General features: G+C 54.8%; 1 protein-coding gene and 1 long non-coding RNA gene across 3 annotated transcripts in view; both read left to right on the forward strand.

Moving 5' to 3' along the window:
* The first annotated feature begins 2270 nt into the window (after positions 1-2270).
* HS1BP3 (HCLS1 binding protein 3) overlaps positions 2271-23556 on the forward strand; it is a 34773-nt gene continuing 13487 nt past the window's right edge. Inside the window, exons 1-4 of one of the 2 annotated variants that reach the window (XM_032294009.1) lie at positions 2271-2625; positions 8501-8666; positions 12613-12820; positions 15341-15557. In XM_032294009.1, coding sequence (XP_032149900.1) covers positions 2594-2625; positions 8501-8666; positions 12613-12820; positions 15341-15557 — 623 coding nt within the window. In that variant the 5' untranslated portion in view covers positions 2271-2593. Of the gene's footprint in view, positions 2626-4997; positions 5248-8500; positions 8667-12612; positions 12821-15340; positions 15558-23556 lie in introns of those variants that run through there. The other variant, XM_032294010.1, reaches the window with a different exon arrangement.
* LOC116561971 lies at positions 12836-14375 on the forward strand. Its single transcript, XR_004273691.1, has 2 exons — positions 12836-13673; positions 13984-14375. It is a non-coding gene; the product is annotated as an uncharacterized LOC116561971 (long non-coding RNA).

A 23556-nucleotide genomic window follows, 5' to 3' on the forward strand; every position in this document is an offset into this window, starting at 1 on the left:
TCAAACAGGAAGCAGAAAATATCAGATTTAGATCCCACATTCCATGCATTGTATACAATTACGCGCTGGGGCCATAGAGGGGCACGTGGGACCCACAGAGACAGAAAATGGGATTGCTGTCGGGAATGGGGTCGTTCTTAAGAAATCAGTTGCACTCTTGACAGGTGGGCTGAGTGTTCCTGAGGTGCACGCTTAGCAACTCCAGGGGCACGGGTGAGGCCCTGTCATTTGCTTATGAGGCATTGGTGACAGACATGCTACCAGCTCCACAATGATAGGGAGTCCCCTTCTCTGCAGCCCCCCATGTCTCTGTATAGTAGACTCTCCTCGATGGGCTCACCCCAACTCTCAGGCTCAGCAGCCTCCTTTCCACCAGGACTCCGACACCAGTCTCCAGCCCAGGTCTCCTTCCTGGGGCCCAGGGCCATGGATCCAATCGCATCAATGTACCCAGGCCCTCAAACACTACCTGTCCAAAACAGAACCCATCCTCCCATCAAAAATTATGCTCCGTCTCCAGGTGCCCTACCACAGAGAATGATACCAATGTCCAGCCACTCACAAGAGCAAACCAGAACAGCATCTTAACTCCTCCCACCCACACCCACTGGATTCCCGGATCTTGACTAACTCCTCCTAAGGCCCTCACACCTGTTCCCTCTTCTCCACCTGCGTGGCCATCACCGAGTTCATGGCACCATTGTGTGCTGTCTGGATTGTTCTGCAGTCCTGCTCATCTTCACATCTTCGGCACCACATGCTCCGAACCCCTGTCCCCGGCCTGGCTGGCCCGGCCACTCCTAGGCCCCTGACCCTCAGATGCTGCCATGTTGGCCTCAGGATCAGGCAAAGCCCTGGCCTCAGTGCACCAGGCTGTCCACATCCTGGATCCTGCTGGCCTCGTCCCCCTGTTCCCTGGTGCTCCTATCGTGTCTCTAGGGCTTTGCATGTGACATTCCTGCTACTCTAGTTCATCCATATTTCTTCAGGTTTTACCTTAGACTTCAGTTCCCTTAAAAAGCCTTTCCTGACTCCCACCCACTCCCCAGGTATAAAGGCAAAGAAATCCATCGAAGGCAGCTAAAGTGTCTTATTCACTGTGTTTCTATCTGTTGGATAAATGTGAGTGCAATGGTGACTTCTCGACTGCCTGGCACTACACTCAGACTCCTGGAATGCTGAATCCTATATTGTTTTCTGTCCAGACCCTGAACTCCCTTTCTCTAAAGCGGGGCATGTCAACTTCAACAAAACACAGAGGACCATTAGCAGCCATGAACACTGCCCTGCAGATGAACAGCAGGATGAGCAGCAGAGCAGACAGGGGTTCCCCCATAATCCCAGCTCTTCAAGTTCAGCCTTGGAACTTTCATTCATTGTTCTACTTCATTCATGATTGCTCCTCTTGCCTATAAATACATTAAAAACAAATAACAAGGCATAGGAATGTCCGTATTTATTCAAAAAATACATTGGGGAAACTCATTTTGCAAAATCTTTTACTGTAGGATTTCTTCACTAAAATCTGTGAATACAGGTAGATATTACTGGTGATGCTGCTGGCAGTGGTTGGTAGGCTCAGGAAACATGGCTGACATTGCCCTGCCATGAATTCTGGTTTGGTTAATCCCAGCTTCTGTTGCTTTCTGTCACCGGGGCTCTAGGTGAGAGAGTAATAGAATAGGGCAGCAGTTTGCACCTTCTTCTGATCCGTCCCGTTTGCAACTCAGCTTTTCTTTCCCTGGGCTATGTTGGCAGGTGATATGATCTTTTTGTTTCTCACCCCAGAGAGAGGTGAATCTAAACTGAGAGGGTCTGTTAGGGTCTGCATGTCTGTATGTTCCTCTTCAGAGGGGAGCTGGCTCCTGGACCCCACTGCCCTGCTCCAGCCGAGGACCCAAGTGCAGCCACCCCCAGGCAGGCCCGGCCCCAGGAGGCCTCCACCCAGAGCTCTGTCAAGCAGCAGGGGTGGCTCTCTGTAGATCCTCTGTCGGGAGAGCACCCGCCAGTTATGGAGCGGGCGGGCAGCAGGAAGGAAAGAGGAAAGCCAGCTGGAGGCAGCAAGCTCAAGGGCGCACCTTGAGAGCAGGAGGCTGGGGCTGCGGCGTGGCGTTCACTGTGCAGCTTCAAGACCCCACGAGGCCCGGACAGAGCTCCAACTTAGTATTTGTTGACTGATCGGATGAATGAACTGGCCATGGGGGAGAGGGGGAGTGGTTTTGTAATGGGACAGGCTGCGGAAACGGCAGAGTCCCCTCCCTCTAGCGGCTAAACCTTAGCGCAGCATAGGCACACCGATTAAGGTTCACCGCGTGCCAGGGCCAGGCTGGGCTTCTTATTGGTAGTTGCGGCGGGCGCGGCTCGGCCCGGGGACTCCGGGAGAGCAGAGCAGAGCAGGCCGACCGCGAGCCAGCGGGGCCCGCCCCCGGCGCGCTCCCGCCCCCGGCGCGCTCCGGGCCACAGGCGCGAACTGCGCGGCGCGGCCGCCAGGGGGCGGGCCAGGGCGGCGGGAGGAGGGGCGGGGACGCGGAGACGCTGACAACGCCGGGTCCCGTGACTGTGCGCCCCGCCCGGAGCCGCCGCCGCCGCCGTCATGCAGTCCCCGGCGGTGCTCGTCACCTCCAGGTGAGCCCGACCCCCGCGCCTCACACGGCGCAGCTCGTAGTCCGGGGCGCCTGGGCGGAGGAGCAGGCGGAGGCGGCCGCCTCCCAGGCCCGGGAGCCGGGGCGGGTCTCCCCAGCGCCCTCGGTGGCTTGTCCCGGCTGGGCCCCCTGCACCGCCCTGCAGAAGAGGTGGCGCTCCCGATTTACAGATGAGAAAACCGAGGCCCTCTAGAGGGTAGAGAACTCGCCAAGGACAGCGGGAGGCCTGGGACTGACTGGTTCCGTCAGGCGGGGGCAGTGGGCACTCTGCTCTCCTTGCCTATCGCCTTGGGTTCTCTTTTGGGCCCGAAGATACAGTTCTCCATCCTTTCAGCGCTCCCTGCGTCCAGGCCCGGTGCTGGGCACTGAGGACTGGGGAGAATCCGACAGGCCTGCCCTGCAGGGGGCCGCGGTGGGGAGGGGGTGATGCCAGCAGCCGACAGTAAGCTCAGGTGCCATGGGAACACAGTGCAGGGCAGGAACCCGGCTTTTGGGAGGATGAGTTTGATGAGAGACCAGGGAGAGGTGGCCGCTGCTCCACAGGTAGCTCGGAAGAGTTACAGCAAAGGCCTCGGAGGAGTCCAGGCGGAGGGTGCAGAGTGGGTCCGCCTGATCCGGCCCTGGAGGACCCAGCCCAAGATGGATCCTGGCAAGGCTGGGAGGGATGTGCTTTTACTTCTTCCCACTTTTGAAACGCTGTAAAGTGACTTACTTCAAGTATTTTAATACTCTCCACCCTTGCTCCCCCTACACAAAGTCTTAGGCTAAGGTGCCACTTTATTACATAAATGAACGTGTTACCTAGCCAACTGTAGATCTAACAGTTGTAATCAGGGGTTCCCTGTGACTTCAGGGCTAGAAAGATATGATTCTTTTTATAAACCCTGATATCAGAGCCTGCTTGGTCTTGCGTGATCAATTACACTTGTATCTTCATGGGCAGAAGAGGTTTCCCCACTCCCACTTACATCCCCTCCTCCTGCCGAGCCTCATTTTCCTTCTGTGAATTGGAGGTCCGAGATTGGCAGGCATGAGCAGCGTCGGTAGTATATGCCCCTCAGTCACGTGCAGATGGTTGGGGTGTGATTTTGGTGCTGGGTGCTTGGGAAGGGGTGGGTGGCTTCGCTCCCTGCCCACCTGCCCAGCCTGGATGTGGCCTGTTAACAGCCGTGGGGTTGTTGGCAGTGGTAAGACCGCATGAGTCATGCTCATTTCTTACTGAGGGCACCAGCACACCTAAGGATCTTGCCTACAGGGTGAGTCCAAACACCTTAGCCCAGCAGCAAGGCTGGCCCTTCCCAGTCGCGCCCCAGCTCCTCTTTCCAGCCTGGCCTCTTCCCGCCTGTCATTGCCACAGGCACTCAGGCTTGAATTCAGCCAGCAGGTGTTTATTGAGAGCTTTCTCTGTACCGGGTACTGGTCCAGGTTCTAGGAGATAGTGCTGAGCTTTAATGGGGACACACGCACAGCAGGCAAATCTATAATGTGTCAGGGCTGATAAATGCTAGGAAGGAAAGAACAGTAGGGGCAATAGCGTGGTCGGCAGGGTGCATGCTGTTTTCTGTGGTGTGGTCAAGGGTCGTCTTTCTGATGGAGTGGCCCCTGGGCAGACCCCGACGCACTCCCTGAGGGAGAGAGCCATGAAAAAGCCATCTTGGAAACGTGTGTTCTTGGAAGACAGGACAGCAGGAGCCAGGGTCCTGAGGCTGGTAGGGCTGGAGTGGAGGGAGTGGGGTGGGCGGGGAGCGGGGGAGAGCGTTAGGTGATGCGGTGAAGGGGTAAGCTTGGGAGTGAGGGATGATCAGGAAAGGCCTCGAAGGCTGTGGAGGGGCCATCAGATTTATTTCAAGTGCAGTAAGACCCAGCTTCTGGTTTATAGAGATCCTTTGGCCACTGTGTTGCGCATAGGAGCGGTGGCTGAGCGGAGCATGCTGGACAGGCTTGTAGGACTCCCGGTAGAGCCGATGGTGGCTTGGCCCTGGGTGATGGCGGCCGAGAGGGCGAGAAATGCTTTGGTTGCGGATATATTTTGAAGGTTGAGCTTTCAGCTTTGCTGATGCTTGGATATAGGATGTGAGAACAAGAAAGAGAAGTCAAGACTAACTGCAAGTCTCTCAGTCTAAGATGCTAGAAGAATGAGGCTGCCGTTTAGCAGGCTTGGGGCGAGGTGGGAGCAGCATTCATGTAGACAGGTGAGTTTTGAGAAGCTCACTGACAGCCCAGTGGGGGTGGCAGGCAGGCAGCTGGAAGGAGAGGATGTGAGCGGAGAGGGGGCTAAAGATGGTTGTTGGGGAGCCATTGTCCTGCACGTGGTATTTAGAGCTTGGAGCCTGGATGAGAAGGGGTGCAGTGAGAGGGAGAAGGTCTAAGGGCGGTGCTCTGGGTGCCATCAAGGGGAACCATCCAAAGCAGTTCCTCTCCTCCTGCTTGAGCAAGAGTGGCTGGGGAAGGCAGAGAAGAACTAAGAGGGAGAGGGGTGCCCCAGCCACCAGTGAAGGCAGAGCTTGAAGGAGGGGCGTGGCTGACTGTGCCTACTGCTGCTGACACGTCACACCAGTGGAGACATGAGGACTCACCTTTGGATTTAACAACACAGAGGTCACAGGTGACCTGGATGTGGGCAGTTGCTTGCATGAAGAGGACTAAAGTCTGGCTGGAATGAGTTCAAGATCAAATAGGAGGGGAACCCGTGAATAGGGGGCCCTCTGGTGAGGAGTTCTGCCGGAAAGGGCAGGAGGGAAACAGAGCGAGGGGAATGTCAGGTCAAAGCACAGCTTTTGTTACATGAGCGGTCAGAGTGTGGTTACATGCTAGTGAGCACGGGCCGGTAAGGAAGGAAGTTGGATGCGGTGTCCCTGAGTACGTGGGAGGGGCTTGGAGCCACTGTCCTGGTGGAGGGGTTGGCGTTAGGAGCAGCCGGTCAGTTTGTCTACAGTCCCAGGAGAGGGCAGTTATCAGGGAGCAGCCGCAGGCTGATGGGCAGATGTGACTGTGAAGCCCAGGACACTCTCCGCTGGTCTCCAGCAGCACACAACAGTGTCCGCATCACCTGGGAACTTACGAGAGTTGCAGACTCTCAGGCCCACCCCGGGCCTGCAGAACCAGAATCTGCATATCACAAAGATCCCCAGGGTGTTGCCTGCACACTCCAGTTGGAGAAGCTTGGTCTAGGGCACAGGTGTGGGCCAAATCCTGCCCACCACACCCCCCTTTGCGTATGTATTCTCCGTAGCAGCTGCAGCAGAGACTAGATACCCTGCGCAGCCTGAAATAGTTGCTATCTGGCCCTGTATGGAAAAAGATTTCCTAGGGGCTCAGGGAAGTGGGAGGATGACTGGAGTAGCCCAAGTGCCTCAGACTTGCTGGAGGGCTCGCCAAGAAAACAAGATGGCCGGCCACCCCAGGCCTGAACATGACTTTCCTACTGGTTCCCAGGCGATGCTGATCCTGATCCAGGGACCACTCTTTGAGAACCACACAGCTAGGGCAAGGTAGGGTTGCCAAACCTGGTGCAGTGTGGTGCGGTGCCTTCGAGTCTGCAGCCGTGAATTTCAGTGGGACGCAGGCTGCATGTGTGCACCGTGTCCCCAGTCACACTGAGCCACCTGGGCACAGGGTGGAGGAAGCAGAGAACTGGAGGAGTGGACTTTGATCAGGCCAGCTCAGCCCTGGGTGAGGAGTCAGGGGAGCTGGGGCCCGAGGCAGAGGGATTCCAGCAATGGAATGGGACTCTGGGGTTATGGATTGTGGGTCTAGCGTGGTCAGAGAACCGTTGGATGTGGGGTGCTGTGAGGGAGCTGGATCGTGGGAGGTGCTCATCTGGGTCTGCTCCATCCCCTTCCCACCCTGAGAGGACCTCCCCCCATCTCTGGCACCTCCTCTCTTGTCACTTTCACCCACCTGTGCCTCGTTTTCATCACAATCCCAAAGAAATGATGCCTGGCTTCTTTCTCATGCCTCCCCCATAAGAGGCTACCTGGGCTCTGGAGTGGCTGCCTGGGATTGAACGCAGCCCCACCTCATGCCGGTGAGACCTGGGCAGGCACGTTCCCTGTAGGGTCTATTTTCCTGTCTTTTAAGTGGGTCTGAGTAGCGGAGTTGCTTCTCAAGACTTCTAGGAGGTGGAAGTGACTTTGCACAGGTGCAGTCCCCAGAGCCCAGCACGTCTCCCTTCAGCATCCAGTCTCTGCACTGGTGACAGTGACACTGTGGGTGACACCAGGCCATGAGTGCACACCACGTGAACTCGGTGCCATTGGCTCCTGGTGAGAGAGGACTGGCTGAGTGTGTCCACCTCCCAGCGCCCATTCGCCCTGGCTGTGCGTGTCCACCTCCCGGCGCCCATTCGCCCTGGCTGTGCGTGTCCACCTCCCGGCGCCCATTCGCCCTGGCTGTGCGTGTCCACCTCCCGGCACCTATTCGCCCTGGCTGCACTTTTCAGCAGCGGAAGTCAGGTTGCCTGGGCTGCCTTACACCACGGGAGGATATTCCTTGTGCGTACAGTGTGTGCAGTCATTGCCTATCACACACGGCAAGGACGCTCGTCACTGTAGGCCTTACCATTTGGTGACAGCAGCACTGTGCTGGTGACAGCGTGGCCTAGCGTGGGATGTAAGGGGTCTGTGTGGGAGAGGCATGGGGCAGGGAGATTTGATGGATTGGGGTATAATTCCAAAGAGGGAGGGGCCTTGCCCAGGCACAGGTGAAGCTCCAGAAGCCCCTCCTGTGTTTTCAAGGTCCTGCCCGGTACCCAGGAGGTCACACCTCGATGGTCAGAGCTGGTCAGAGGGTGCCCAGCCTGTCCTGACAGAGGCGTTTGCGTGAGGGAAGTTAGTCTGCACAGGTCTGAGTCTCACCTTATATAGGGTGAGGGATGTTTTTAATAACTTTTTCTACTTCACGGAAAATGTCTCATCACTTCGTTGCTCGCCATACAGTTCAGTATATTAGAATCATATTTTAAAAGTCTCCAAGAGCAGCGATGTTTTGCTGAGGCATCCTCTCTGCACCTCAAGGGGCAGTATTGACTGCCCAGATGAGGGACGGGCCAGTCAGTGCCTCTCTGGGCCACGGGGGGTCACAAGGGCCCTGCCTCCATTGCCCATCTGTGTCCCCACCAGGGGGCCTATAGCAGCCCTCCTGCCTTTTATTTTTGAGATGGAGTCTCGCTCTGTCATCAGGCTGAAGTACAGTGGCACAATCTTGGCGCACTGCAACCTCCACCTCCCGGGTTCAAGTGATTCTCCTGCCTCAGCCTCCCAAGTAGCTGGGACTACAGGCTCCTGCCATCACACCCAGCTAATATTTGTATTTTTAGTAGAGACAGGGTTTCACCATGTTGACCAGGATGGTCTCGATCTCTTGACTTCATGATTCGCCCACCTCGGCCTCCCAAAGTGCTGGCATTACCGGCATGAGCCACTGCGCCCGGCCCCTCCTGCCCTTTAGTTAGCCACAGAGAGCTTCATCTCTCCAGGTGGGATCAATCCCATGCTGTCTCTGCAGCCCCAGGCACCTTCCTTGGTCTGATAGAGCCCCTGGGATGCTGCTCCCATTCACTCTGCACAGAGTTTGTATTGATCCCTTTCAACAAGCCCCTCCTTCCCTGTTTTCTTGCAGGGGGCAGATCTTTGTCCCTGAGCAACCCAAAGGCAGGACCAGGTCTGAGGCCAGGGAAGCCATGCTAATGAGGGGCTGGTGTGGCGTGATGGGTGGCCTGGAGCAGTGACCACTGAGAACGGCCAGCAGAGTCGCCTGGCACCCAGGCCCTCCAGGCACCCAGAGGCCCTGCCTGCACTTTGCTCGGGGAGCCTGCTGCCTTGACCCTGAACCCCACCTGCCTTCTTTTCCTCTGGCAGGCGACTTCAGAATGCCCACACTGGCCTCGACCTGACTGTGCCCCAGCACCAGGAGGTGCGGGGCAAGATGATGTCCGGACACGTGGAGTACCAGATCCTGGTGGTGACCCGCCTGGCTGCCTTCAAGTCGGCCAAGCACAGGCCCGAGGATGTCGTCCAGTTCTTGGTGAGCCAGAGGCTCCGGCCAGGATGCCGCAAGCGTGCCCACCAGGGTTCAAGTAGCATCCAGAGCAGGTGCTTCTCTGTCTGTTGCTTGCTCAGGGCCTGGAGTGCCAGACAGTGCTAGACAGAAGGGACACAGAGTGAATCAGATGCTCTCAGTCCATGGAGAGGCAGATCTGTAGAGAGACAGATACAGATGGGGGCAGGAGCATATGGGGGCTCTGGGGTAATAGAGAAGGGACACCTAACTCACCCTGGGGAAACTTCTTGAAAGAGCTGGTGGCTGAGCTGTGTTTTGAGGGGCGGGTGGGGCTCAGCAGGAGAGGCGAGAAGGGTGTCCTGGGTGGACGACACAGCCTGAGCAAAGGCACAGAGGCTAGAAACAGGACATTGAGTGGGGAACTCTGCATGGTTGAGTGTGGTCCTGGGAGGAAGTGGGGAAGATGAAGGTGAGTGACAGGCAGGACCCAGATTGTGGAGAGCATGCGGGATCCTGGATTTATCCTGCAGCCAAGGAGAATTTTAAGCAGGGGCGCGACATGGGCCCTTTTACCTTTAGCCAGCCAGTCTGCTGGGAGCATGGAGTTGGATTGAAAGGAACAAAACAGGTTTCAGGGAGCCCAGATACATGGCCAATACGGTTATTCCCAAAGCAAGGGCTTGGAGCAGGCCAGTAGCCGTTGGTATGGAAGGGAAAGGGAGAGTTGAAAATGTTTACGGAGTCACATGCACTGCATTTGCTGACTGTTTCCACCAACTGAAATAAACAATCTGATGGAGGAGCAGATGCAGGGGGCATGTGGCATGTGAAGGGTCCACCTGTGGATGGATATACGAGGCTGGAGCTTGGGACGGGCTCAGGCCTGAGATGCAGGCTTGGGAGGCGTCAACTTGTAAGTGATATAAAAAACCTGGGAGTGGATGAAGTTGCCTAGAGAGCAGATGTGGAAGGCAGAGAGAAGGGCAAGGAGGAAATCCTGAGGACGTCAGGGGTTCAGGGACTCTTGGGGATAAGGAGGGGTCTGCAGTTGAGACAGAAAAGTGAACTGGGTGTCTGTGGAGTCACAGGAGCGAAGGGAGGAGAGGGTTTCAAGAGGGTTGAGATCACACACTCATTGGCTTTTTATTTACCATTTGGCCACTTGTGAAAAGAACCTGGAGCTGGGGACCAAGAGACGTAGGTACAGGATTGTTAGGACAAAGGTGAAATGAACTAGACCCTGCAGGACAGCAGGGAGTGACACAGGCTGGCTGGGGGTCTCCTGGCAGCCAAGATAAAAAGGAAAATGATGAGTTGCATCTTCCTGGTGACCTGTTGAAAGAGACACCGCATGTTGAGAGAAATTTATGGCACAAAATCTTTCTTTTTTTTAAGAGATGGGATCTCACTCTGTTACCCAGACTGGAGTGTAGTGGCGTGATCATAGCTCACTGCAGCCTGGATCTCCTGAGCTCCAGCCATCCTCCTGCCTCAGCCTCCTAAGTAGCTAGGACTACAGGCACACACCACCATGCCCAGCTTTTTGTTTTTTAATCTTTTCATAGACATAGTGTCTTGTTATGTTGTCGAGGCTGGTCTCAAACGCCTGTCCTGCCTAAACCTCCCAAAGTGCTGGGACTACAGGCATGAACCCCACGTCCAGCCACACAATTTTAAGGGACATCCAACAACATCATGGGAAGCGTCTAGAATAGCAATCAATGCTGTTTTTCATTTGATTGCTCCTGTGGCCGACTTTTGGCAAGAAGCAAGGTGTGCTGTCAGGGGTGCTTTGGGGCCTGCACTGCTCTGAGACTGGCTTTGCTCTGCAGGGCGCTTTGCAGCGCCTGGTAACCTGACTTGACCTTGGATGGAGCACAGTGTACCCCCATTTTCAGGGCAAGAGGAGAAGAGAGTATTTGCGCTTGATGCCGCTGGGCGTGAAGAAGGGAGCATTCTGGGAAACTCGGGCTTCAGCCTAGTCCACTTGGTCCTGTACAGGGGCCGGCCTCACGTGCGAGGTGTACGTGAGGATGTTTGAACACCTCGGTACATCACGCTAGTGCCACTTTTCCTAGTCAATGACGCCCACTCCTTGTGGAGTGTGCGCGTGTGCAGGGGCTCGTCAGACATTCGAAAGTACCTGCAAGGGCAAAGAACTCCTCTACTCCCCATGGGACCTCAGGATGTAGCCCAAAGTCACATGCCCCAAGCCTGAAGTCTCTTTGATGTTTCATGATTTAACTCAGAGAATTAATGAGCATTTTGTATCTGCTTAAAAGGGCATATGTGTTTAATATAAACATGTACTGATTAGCTGACCGTGGAGTGGACGCAGCCCCCAGGCAGGGGCGCCGCAGTGGAGGTTGTGCGGGATCCTGGCTGTGCTAGTGGTGTAGACGCCCACAGGCGTACGTTACAGGGCTGTCTGCCCTGTGCTCAGCAGTGCCTGGCACACAGGGCACTGATAAATGTGAGTTCTCAACCTCGAGCTTCCTCTGCTCAGGGCCTCTTACTTGGCCTCCTCTTATTGCTGGCGCAGGTGCCCACCCGAGAAGCCCTGGCTGAACCCCTGATGGACGTGAGTTCTGAGTGGGATGGGAACCAAGGCTACAGCTCCAGGGTAGTCACGCTGCCAATGCCCTGGAGATGGAGGCTTCCAGGTTTGCTGGGTCTGTGGGCTGAGACTCAGTGGAGCAGTTGGACCAGCAGGGGGCGCCAGGCTCCCACCGTGGCCTGCTCTGCCTGTGTTGCAGCCTGTGTTAGCAATCCCTCTACGAAGGGATTCGTTGCCTTTCCCTGAGGGCTGTTCTTGGGAAAGTCTGGAGCCAGGCTTTTGTGCTGACAACCGCAAGCAGCAGCTCCTTGTCCCAGAAGACTTCCCACTGGAGGGTTCTGATACGGCCCCAGCTGCCCCCTGGTATCTAGACCCTTTGCAGGCGGGGGATTCTGGGTGGTGTTGCTGGAGCCAAGGGTGTGTGCTCCAGACGCACCCTGTGCCAAGGGATCTCCCCGAGCCACAGGGCATCAGACGCCCGCAGCCGCTGCACGCCAGCACTCCAGTGGCACACGGCAGGCACAGCCCGGCCTGGGAGCATTAGAGTGAGTGACCCACACTTCAGTTGGGGGAGACAGGCCCAGTCTATGGGAAAGCACAGAGGAGGTAGGAGTGAGGGTAGATGGCTGGCCGTTGGTGTGTGCATACAGCAGGTGACTTCTCTGCGCACCCATATGGGGTGTCCCTATACAGAGTAAACATGCAGCAAGAGCTCTGTGAGTGAAGGAGGGAAGCCTTCGCTGCCTAGGAGCTATGGGGAGAGGCTGAGGAGGCGGGAGTCAGTCGCTGGACCCATGGGAAGCTGAGTGCTGCCCTCTCTGAGTCAGATGGTGCTCAAGGCCACCTTCTGACGACAGCAGGAGTCTTGGCCTGCTTCACCCCTGTGCTTGTGTGCAGAGAGGTCCTGGCTGACGCACGGCAGAGAGCCAGCCTTAGAAATATCTGCCTCCACTGCTTGTATGGGCTGGCCCGCTGAAGGCTGCACTGGTTCACAGGAGAATGAGGTCGGTGCTAAGGACAGGTGATTCACGGTGTTGCAGGAAAATGACCTGCCAGCTGGTGAGATCACCCTCCTGATACGCAGAAAGCCAGAATGAAGGCAGTGGCCACGGTCAGCTGCAGGCTGGGCAGGGGTGCCTGTATCGAGTCTTTTTACCTGGACCTGTGACAGTGCCCAGAATGGCACCATACTGCATGTTTCCTTTGGGCCACTAGCCGTTTTTAGTGAATCTCCTATCGGCCAGGAGTGTTGAGGACTAGAGCCTGAGGCTGGGGACAGGCGGAGGGGCAGCAGACGGCCTTGCCTGACACACTTCCTATGGCCGCCGGGCCTCGGGGACCCCTGGTCGGGGTGAGAAAGGAGCACTTCCTGCCACTCTTCACTCGGGAAACCACATGCTCCTCTCATTCCAGGTCTCCAAAAAATACAGCGAGATTGAGGAGTTTTACCAGAAACTGAGCAGCCGTTACACAGCAGCCAGCCTCCCCCCGCTCCCCAGGAAGGTCCTATTTGTTGGGGAGTCTGACATCCGGGAGAGGAGAGCCGTGTTCAATGAGATCCTGCGCTGTGTCTCCAAGGATGCCGAGTTGGCAGGCAGCCCAGAGCTGCGAGAGTTCTTAGGTACCCGAGGCTCTGCCCAACGTCCCTCAGGTCTCCCCGCTGCCCTGGCCCCGTGGGAGCGTGTGCACAGTGCCTCCGCAGCCTGGAAGCTTCAGCTAGGCTTGTGTGGCAGGTGGCCTCACTGACATCCTTGGCTGGATGGTGGGCAGAAGGAGACTTGCCCTTGAGGGACTGACGTCTGGGTGTCAGGTAGGGGCTCACACAGCGGGCATTCTCCCTTGTGTGACCCCATCCATGGCCTTCTTGGCCGACTCCATTCCTAGAGCTTCTCTGACACCACCCCCCACACACACACATACAATGCCTGACACACACCCCACACACCCCTCTACCTCCTGCCAGCCAGCCCTGGGGGCCTGCAGTGTCCTGGGAAAGCTGTGTTTTCATAGCCAGGCTGGTTTCCTGCCCCTGGGGACTTGTGCTTCTCACCTGTGCCCCCACGGAGAGGGTCATGGGGACAGCTCCAGGCTGAGGAATTGATCCAGCACCACCGCCCCCTGTGGTGGAGACAGCAAGCCCCTCCCATGGGTGTCCCCGCCCTCTTCCTGACTCAGTTTTCTCATCTGTAAAGGCCATTATGAGAATTTACCCAGCTAACACACGCAAAGTGCTTGGGAAAGAGACAGCCACACAGTAAATGGTGGTTACAGCCCTGTCAACCCAGAAGCGACGTGGGGCAGGCCCTGCGCTCACACAGATGCCCCCAGGGCCTCTCACCCCTGACTTCTCCCCTCTTTACATCCGTCTGCTTTACTCTTTCCCAGCTACCGTGGATCTCCTAGTTCCACAAAACAGAAAGGAAGTTTTCAAAAGAAAGTTGACCATAAATAAAACAAATTTTAAAAACTGAAAGGTAGGCCGGGCGCGGTGGCTCAAGCCTGTAATCCCAGCACTTTGGGAGGCCGAGGCGGGTGGATCACGAGGTCAAGAGATCGAGACCACCCTGGTCAACATGGTGAAACCCCGTCTCTACTAAAAATAAAAAACATTAGCTGGGCATGGTGGCGCGTGCCTGTAATCCCAGCTACTCAGGAGGTTGAGGCAGGAGAATTACCTGAACCCAGGAGGCGGAGGTTGCGGTGAGCCAAGATCGTGCCATTGCACTCCAGCCTGGGTAACAAGAGTGAAACTCTGTCTCAAAAAAAAAAAAAAAAAACTGAAAGGTGGGGAAGAGAAGCAAAACTGGTGAATGCACAGGCCTCGGACTGGACAAGCTGCACAGCCCAGCCGTCCTGTGGCCACATCTGTGCCCCTCGCACGGGTCTGTGTTCTCTTCTGCCCTTGTTTGTTCCAAGGTCACAACCCTTCCTTCCGTGCCTGTCTCTGGGGCTGGGTAGACTGTGCCAGGAGGTTCCAGCTCAGCCACAGCTGGAAGAGACGCTGAGGATGTCCCAGCCCCTCTCTTGCGGAGAGGCAACATAGAAACGCAAGCTGCTCTTTGCCTCACTTTGCTCATTTGCAAGATGGATGTACAGTTGGGATCTCTCATAGGGCTTTTGCGATATATAAATGTAGATGCTTATGACGTGAAATTGAAGGTTTGGGAGATTTTGAATGGCTTTTTCACATTTGTCCGAGTAAAATAACAGAACAGCACACGACACAATGCCATCATTAGCACTCAGTGCAGTATGCCAGACACTCTCTAAGTTCTTTACAAAGTCATTTTAAAAAAAATGTCAGTGGTTTTAAAGATAAACTATCCAGTAGCCACTTGGATAGAGATGAACAAATAGTCTGAGCCCGCACTTCTCAAACTATCTCTGGGGGAGGGCCAGCTCTTTTATTCCCAGCCTGTTACAGATGGATACTTTCACAAATACAAAATCGCACACTCAGATATTGTGATGATGCCAGCTATGGAAGTTTCTGGATGCTTGCTCTCCCTTTCTGTACTTACCTCATTGTGGTCACACAAGGGGCATTCTCTATCTGCAGACCACACTTTGAGAAGCATTGATCTAAGCCAGTTTGTAGTGGAGTGATCACTGTTTGTTCTGGAATCTTCCACATGCTAACCCTGCACACCCATCCAGTCCATAGTTCAGGTACCCAGACTCTCAGAGCAGGTCTTTGTCTGCAGAGCTCCTTGCTGTGCCCTTGACCATAAACGGTCCTGGCAGCCACTGGTTCTTTTTGAATCATCCTGTGCCCTGGCTGGTTTATCCCACTGCCCACCCAGGAGGAGGGTGCAGCCATCCCTGCAGGCACACAGGCTCTGGGCCTTGGGTTCAGGAACCGCTGCCTCTGTCCACTCTGAAGCCCCTACTTGTGACCCCTCCACTCCAGGCTTCCCTGGTACCCGTCAGCCCTTGGTGGGGCTATAGCAGGCACTTGGCTGCCCCCAAAACAGAGGTCACCTCCCATCCACCCAGACTTGCCATCCTGCTCGGGGCCTCCCAGGAGGCTGCAGGGAGCCCCCGGCCTCTGATCCTGGCATGGGAGGATGCAGTGTGGCAAGGTGCTTCCCCCGCCACTGGGGTGGTTACCAAGTCCCTTCTTTTCTGTATTCCTCCACAGGGACCAGATCCCCAGGGGCTGCCGGGCTCACCAGCAGAGATTCCTCTGTCCTGGATGGCACAGACAGCCGGACAGGGAATGATGAAGAGGCTTTTGACTTTTTTGAGCAGCAAGACCAGGTGGCGAATGAGGGCCTGCCCATCCAGGGCCTGAAGGACGAGGATGCTGAGGAGTCCTTGGAAGAGGAGGAGGCACTGGACCCTCTGGGCATTATGCGGTTGGTCTCACGTTGTCGAAAGGGCCCCTTTGGTGTATTCCAGACTGTCTGGAGATGACAGCCCCCTTTCCTGAAATCTGAGAAAAGCCCTGAGCATCCCAGGTCACCCCCCTTGCAGGAGTCTAGGCCACGAGGCCTTGGCCTGGTATGCTTGGGGGAACTAGCTCTCTGCATGTCCTTGGTGGTATCCGTGTCTCTGGGGCTGGGCTTAGATATTGCCCCCCTTCCCAGGTCACAGGGTGTCCCCTGCCTGTGGCTCTGCACTGAGGCTTGGCAGAGGCCCCCGTGACAGCTCAGTCGTGCAGGTTGCTGACCAGTACAGCTAGTGCAGAAGGCCTGGGTGCTCCTTCCAGCCTCAGGACTCACAGAGGTGGCTGCGGCTCTCTGAGCCTGCGTCGTCTGCATAGCAGGAGCATTCGCCTTGGCCCTGCCTCCAGACAGGGCTGTTCACCAGCCATACACTTCTGGCCATTTACTTCTTTTCTTTGGTTTTCCTTGGTGAAAATGGACTCATGGTGGTACCAACCTCTTAGCGCACCCGTGAAGATGAACTGAGTTATGTAAATTTAGCAGTCAGCTATCATCACGGCCTCGTCTTTCAGTGGAATCAGACCAGGCCACGGTGCTGTTCTCCCCACTGTCTACCACAACGAGTGTCTCTTCGCTGTTAACGAAGTCCTTGGGCGCTAGATGAGTGAGTCTTCTCTGCCCCAGAAATAAGAGTCCATTAGAAATTAGGCAGAGACAAGTTCAGCTTAATCAGCATGCAGAATTCTGTCCTAAGATCAGAGCCTGCTCTGGAAAGGCCTTCTTCTTGGTGAGGGTTATGGGAGAATGGGCTGCAGGGTGGGCATGAGACCAGCGTCCAGGGGTGAGGATTCGCACTGGGAAAGGGTGCATAGTGCCTGGGGAGCTGCAGCAGAAACAGGCCTGCGATCCAGGGTCCCACGGCACTTGGGCACATCAAGTGCCCTGCAGTGGCCCCTCCTGGCCCTCCGTGGCTGGCCTTGTCCTGGAATGGGGTGAGCGGCCCTGAGGAAGAGGCAGCCAGAGTGGCGGGTGATGTGGGGACAAGCCTGTAATAGTCACTGCTTATCAGCCTGGCCCAAGCCTGCAGGCCTTTCTTGGGCTTTATTTTGGTAAGAGCGAGGCTTTGTTTGAACTACATTCTCTGTTGTTCTGAGTAACCACATGAAGTGCCAAAACCAAGACGGACTTTGGTGGTCTGTGCCAGCCTCTGGCTGAAGAACACACTTAGCAGAGCGGCTCCTTTTTTGGGTAGGAAAATGCTCTTTGGGCTTGGCAAGTGCAGCCTTGAACTTCCTACTTACTTCATTAGCAGATTGTCAGGGGATGGGGTCAGCTGTCCTGGGACCCCTTGGAAGGGGCGCCCCAGCCCCCTCCCCAGCTCTGTACTCTAGGGTCCTCGCCCCTGAATCCTGGGAAAGCTTAGCTCCTAAGAGTAATCCCACTGGCTTAAGACCCTCTCCTGCTGGGTTTCTTTTAAGTACCCATGTGACAAGATGCTGATGAGTGGACATTACCATCTCTAGCAGGAATAATAAGTAGCATTTTTTAAGAGTTTATAAAATTCTAGGAACTAAGTTAGCATTTGCTTTCAAGATCTCATTGTATCTGTAAGACAGCATTTCTGAAACTACTTGCTATGACCCACAGTAAAAAACTATATGGTACGCCATGACCCAGGACACACATGTATAAGCCTCACATAAAACTGAAGCAGAGGTTCCCGGAACTTATACAAACCTTACTAAGTATGTTGTACTCAAATGTTTTCTATTCTGTTTCAACATTTGAAAAGATCATGACTCGCCAAAGTGCTTTCAGGATCCGCTGTGGGCGTAGGTCAGGAGACGGAGCCCTGGAGGCCTGCACTAGCATCAGCCTCTTCTGTGTGGTGGGAAACTTCAGAGTCAGGTGGTTCATCCACGTTCCTGTAGCCTGCAGGTGGCAGAGCCAGGACTCCACCCCATCTCCAGTCCAGTCTTCCTCAGTCTGGGAGGTGGGCAAGGCCCCAGGATTAACCCCCTTTCACAGATGGCAAAATCGAGGAAGGAGTTGAGCAGGATCTTGGCCAGAGTCCTGGGTGTGGCAGAGCTGTGCCTTGAAGTTGGGTTTCCACCTCGGCCTTTCACAGACACCCAGGTGGGCTTCTTGATCTCTCATGGTGCCACCCACCTGCCCTTTGGTGGGAGACATCCTGTACTTGGGAGGCTGTTTGCGCACCCGTCCCCATCCTGTGCCCCTGGTTTCTCTGCAGATGCAGCAGCCCCAGTTTCCCAGCTGTGCTCTGCCCGTGTCTGGGCCTAGCTGTGGGCTCTCCCGGAGCAGCCACCGTTTCCAGGCAGCCAGCCTTGGTCCTTCCCCGCCGTGGCCGCGGCGAGGCGCTGCTGCTCCGCTGCAGGGCTGCTGGGAGGGTGGGAGTCGCCAACACAAAGCCGGAGCCCAGGCCAGCCTCGCTTTTCTTTGTCTTTTGAACCTGGTTTTGATTAGGGACAAGAGAGAGTTATTACACCATTAGAGAGCGCTTAAAGGTAGAAAAACCCTCACCCCAGCCCCTCCCGAAACCACCACCCTCCCCATCTGCTGGGGCCCTCGTCTCACCCCGTCCCAGCGCCATCCATAAAACTGCAGGCACAGGGCTTGAGCCCTTTCAGACCCTGCATCTTCACTCTGTGGTCTGTCGGTCTGTTGCGATTGCCGCTCCATGTCGCCCCCTGTTTTGTCTTTAACTTTCTGTGTTAGAGATGTCACGGTGCTGAGAAAATGACTTTCTATCCTAATAGTTCTGCCTTATGCTGGAAACACTCTGCCAGAAACATTTTTCATTGTGACTCAAATAATGCACAATTAGTACAGAAAAATTGCAAACACAGCTAAGAGTCCTGTCCCCGTGAATTTTGAATGCATCTTTGAATATTCACATCTCACTACCAAAATGAGATTGTCTTATATGCCATTCTGGAATTCGCTTTTTTTCAGTTTACATGTACTGGGACCTTCTAGATCAATAGCTGCACTTCCCACTCCTTCCTCTGCTGGTTTCTCAACTCAGTGTGCTGGAAGTGGCATTAGCACGTCTCTGCTTGTGGACATCATAGAGTTTTCTGGAGTTTTTGCTGTCACAGGAAATAACTTGAGGAACTTCTACATATGCAAAGCTTTTATTCTATGGTGGCTTCCACTATATACGTGCCCCAGAGCAAGGTCCCTGAAGCTGCTTCTGGGGGCTTTGGAGTACCATTCCAGTAAAGGGTTCTCTAAGGGCTGAGGCCCCTCTGTTGGGAGGGTCCCTCTGCTTTTCTAAGCCCTGCCCACCGCCGCCCTGAGGACCCACTCCTCTCGTCTTTTCTTTTACTCACATCTGCCACACACAGGGACCCCTTCCAGGCCCTGGGTCCCAAAGACACACAGCTTCCTGTGGGACAGGCTGGCTCCTGTATGAATGAATGCACCTGCCTGGGAGGCTGGGCTTCCCAGACTCCCTCGAAGGGGGAGTGGCACCCAGAGCCCCGTGCTGTGGCCTCTGTGGTGAAGCTGGATTTTCTCTGGAATGCCATGTTTTATAGTAATTTTTTTAAATATGGATTTTGCTTCATCTTCCATAAAACAACCACATGTATTTTAGTATAAAAATAATATCTTATCCTCTATATTTGGATGAAATCACTTCTCTGGGATGATTGTGTGGTTTTGAGTGTTCCCAGCACATTGCCAGATGCTCCCAGATTTGCTAACCAAAGATTTAGCAGGAAGATGGTCCCCTAAGGTGAGCCGTGGAGGGGGCCTCTGTGGAGACAGCATGGCCTCAGGCCCACCTCCTGGGGTGCCCCGGGGGTACCTCTGGCTAAATATCCCGGCCACTGTGCTTCGCACCTCTTTATTCATTCTAACCTGAGCCTGGGCACCCAGGGCTCCCCTGATGCCATGAATGCAGCAGAGACCACCTAGGGATTCTGGGCCACCAAAAGCTTGGCAGAGATAGAGGTTCCAGGCCCCCCAGACCTAGTAGAGCCTCCAGAATCTGTATTTTAACAAGCTCTTGAGTTGGTTCTTCTGCAAGCTCCTGTTTGAGAATTCCCAGAAACAAAATTCCATTAAAGCCTTGGAGATGCCAGAAAGGGAACAGGTGCGGAGAGTGGCAGGTCAGCCACCATCACGGTCTGCCACCCACAGGGGGCTGAGAACAGGGGCGTCAGGAAGGCCCTTCCCTTACTCTCTGCTCCCTAGCTCCTCCTGCTCAGGGTGGGGCTCTCCCTCTCCTGCTGGCCCATCTGCTGGAGGAGTTCCCTGCTGTGCCATCCTGGGGTTCGTGTGGGGGCCATGAGCCAGGATGGCCGAGCCCAACCTCCCCCTGAACCCGTGCAGCACTTAGCCCTGACCTGGCTGGGGACCCAAAGGAAAGGAGGAGGCAGGTGCCACAGCTACCCTGCAGCATCACGCAGGTGGCCTTCCACCCAGGCTGTCACAGTGATCACAGTAGCACAGTGTGCATGCCATCTGCATTTTCCCCTCCAGATCACTGCCCTGGCTGGGTGCTGTGACTCACACCTGTAATCTCAGAACTTTGGAAAGCTGAGATTACTTGAGGTCAGGAGTTCAAGACCAGCCTGGCCAACACTATGAAACCCTGTCTCTACTAAAAATACAAAAATTAGCTGGGTGTGGTGGGGCACACCTGTAATCCCAGCTACTCAGGAGGCTGAGATAGGAGAATTGCCAGAACCCGGTAGGTGGAGGTTGTAGTCAGCCAGGATTATGCCACTGCACTCCAGCCTGGGCGACAGAAACAAAACAAAACAAAACAAAAACAGATTACTGCACAAAGCCCTGCTTGAATGAATGGGCTGTCAGGAGCAACGATGTTCCAGTGGTTTCTGCTTTTTAAATTCAATAGCAAAACCTGTGGCTTAAGAGAAATCTCATCTAGAACCCCAATGCATGAAACAGACTGAAGTAGGATTTGCCTGGTTGGCCCGAGTGGGGATTGGATCTCTGTCCCTCCAGCCTGAGTGCCACCTCCTGAGGTAGTCCTGGGCAGCTTTGTTGAAGGTAGGTGCCCCTTAGAGTATGGTTTGACAGTGAGTGGGACAGCTGACAATTCCCAGGATGTGTGGCTACCCCCAGAGGAGGGTTGGAGATGGGCAGTGCCAGATTCAAATCCCCTTTCTGCCACTTACCAGCTGGTGGATGCTGAGTGTGTGCTGCACTTCTCGGAGGCTCTGTTGCCTCCTTTGTAGAGTGGGGGCAAAGTAGAGGCCCAGGGCTAAAAGGATAAAATGAAGTACTACAGGAAACTTCCTTTGTAAAATGTTGTCACTGTTTCAGATTTACTTTGCTCTAAAGAGGTTTTTGTGTGTTTAAGCAACAGTTGAAATATAAATATAAAAGGCAGCTTTTCCGCTTCCTATAGTTACGTAAATATCAGCACCCTCTGATGTGCATGCTGACTTTACCTCCCTCCAGGAGCACCAGTACACCTGCCACCTGTTACAGCTTCCAGAGAAGGCGATTCTGGAGGTCGGGCAGCCCGTGGCCCTAGAGGAAGGAGCCTGCTTATCTGAGTCCTTAGTGGGATTCAATGGTTGCTGGGTTCCTTGAGAGACAGAAATCTGGGAGGGCATACTTGCCATTCTCCTGCCTCAGGCTGTCCAGGATCCTTTGTGGGAAGTTCTGGCAAGTGGCAACACTCTTAGGATGACAGAGCCTTTATACTATGAGGACTGCAGATCAGATCCAGGCTCTGTTGTTACAACTGAGGAGTCTTCCCAGGATCACACAGGAGGGCACGAGAGCAAGAGCTGGGGGTCTCCTGACTGTTGGCCCAGGACTCCTCCCCTCGTCTCCAGTCTGTGTCCACCACCTGTGCCAGGGGACTGACTTCTCAGCCCATACCTGTTCACTCTCAGTTTTTGATGACATGGGTAATGGGCATTCTGCACTGCAAGGACAGCTGGCTGCCTGCTGGTCATGTCAGCATTTGGAGTGGATCGGGGCATAGGAGTGCCCTTGTGAGAACCAGCAATGGCTCTTTGCTCAGAGCTTACTGCAGTCAGGGAGGTATCGGCCACCATCACCTGCACTTGGAAAGATGCAAAAGCAGGCAGGGGAGTGGGACACTTTGAAGCAGATGAAAGGGAAGGCTCAGATACGTGCTGATTGGAGGTTGTTGGCATGGAGAAGCCAGAGGCAGCCAATGAGAAGTGGCGTCCTGTGTCCTCTGTGAGTGGGAAGTAGGGCATGTTTGGCATTCTCTGGATGGTCCTACTAAACTGAAATGGGGTAACATTTAGGAAAGCTGGCAGTTATTGATCAAATCTCGGTCATTTGGGGCTGATTGCTGCAGAGGCTGTGGTCTGGCTTCCTGGGCAGGTTACTGCAGGCTGTAGGTCAGAGTTCCATCTTGACATGTGGCCTGGCCACTGTCCCTTTGTGGATTTAGGCTCTTGGGGTGACTGGGTGCTTGGTGTAGAACTGGGGCTGCAGAGACCCACAGCTGGGACCTACGTGGTTCCCTGGTGGTGCTGGAGCCAGAATGGGTGAGGGGCAGTCTCTGGCCCCATGGTAGAGAAGGATAAATGGCGTCACCCACAACCTCAGGTGGAGTTCACTGAGTTATGATCCCTCAAGATAGGGCTCAGTGGCCGGGAAAGTGGGCTCTGGCTGTTGAGAAACAGGCCCTTGGAATGTGACTCTGGGGACCACAGCAAATGATAAACCATTCATGGTGACCACCCAGACTGCCCCATTTTTATTTTGTTTTATTTTATTTATTTATTTTTTTGAGACAGGTCTCACTCTGTTAGCTGGAGTACTGTGGTGTGTGATCTCAGCTAAGTACAGCCTCAACCTCCTAGACTTAAGTGATCCTCCCACCTCAGCCTCCCAAATAGCTGAAACTACAGGCGCATACTACCGTGCTTGGCTACTTTATTTTTTGTAGAGATGAGGTTTCACTATGTTGCCCAGGGTGGTCTTGAACTCCTGGGCTCAAGTGATCCTCCTGCTTCGGCTTCCCAAAGTTCTGGGATCACAGGCATGAGCCACTGTGCCTGGCGTGGCCCCATTTGTTTTTTAAGGCCCAGCGTGAAGTCTGCTAAGTAGAAAGCGTAAGTGAGCCTAGACATCACCACGCAGCTCCCGGGACCCCAGGCCTCCACGTGGCCCTGTGCTGACTTGCATACGGGACCCGCTCGGCAGCTTCCAAAGCATTTCTGTGTCAGTTGCCTCCTTCTTCCCATTTACGTCCAGTAAGGAAACGTGGTTGGAGAAGTTGAGTGACTGGTCCGGGTCCCATACAAGTTCTCCTACATCCGCCTCTGCTGCTCCTCTCCCAGCAAAGGCCGGAATCTCCCCAGCCCCTCTGGAGGTGGCCAGCATCCCCGCAGACCCTCCGTGCGCCTGCTGTCCAGCTATTGGGCACTTTCACTGTGCCAGGCTCTGCACACTTTGGCATTCTCACAGGGCTTTTCTCTCTGCCTGGAGCACAGCTCTTGTGACTCTGCCTGTTTTTCCATCCTGGCCTTCTCTGAAGCCCCTGTCCAAGGAGGGTGGCTTGGACTCCCAGGGTCAGTGTCTGTCCTCGGGTGATTCTTACTCCTGTGATTGCTTCTCCAAGGAAGCCCAATGCTGCTACAAATAACACTGTCCTGGCGTAAATTTCAGAAGTCCATTTATGGGCACTCTGAGAATTTTCTCATTGAAAAAATAAAGCCAGCCAGGCACAGTGGCTCATACCTATAATCCCAGGACTTTGGGAGGCTAAGGCGGGAGGACCACTTGAGCCCAGGAGCTTGAGACCAGCCTGGGCAACATAGCAAGACTCCATTTCAACAAATAAATAAATAAATATTAGCCAGGTATGATGGTGTGTGCCTGTGTCCCAACTACTGGGGTGGCTGAGGTGAGAGGATCACTTGAGCCCGGGAGGTTGAGGCTGCAGTGAGCTGTGATCATGACACTGCACCCCAGCCTAGGT

This window comes from Sapajus apella, unplaced genomic scaffold (assembly GCF_009761245.1).
Source record: "Sapajus apella isolate SASKATOON/1434 unplaced genomic scaffold, GSC_monkey_1.0 scaffold31, whole genome shotgun sequence".
NCBI lineage: Eukaryota > Metazoa > Chordata > Mammalia > Primates > Cebidae > Sapajus > Sapajus apella.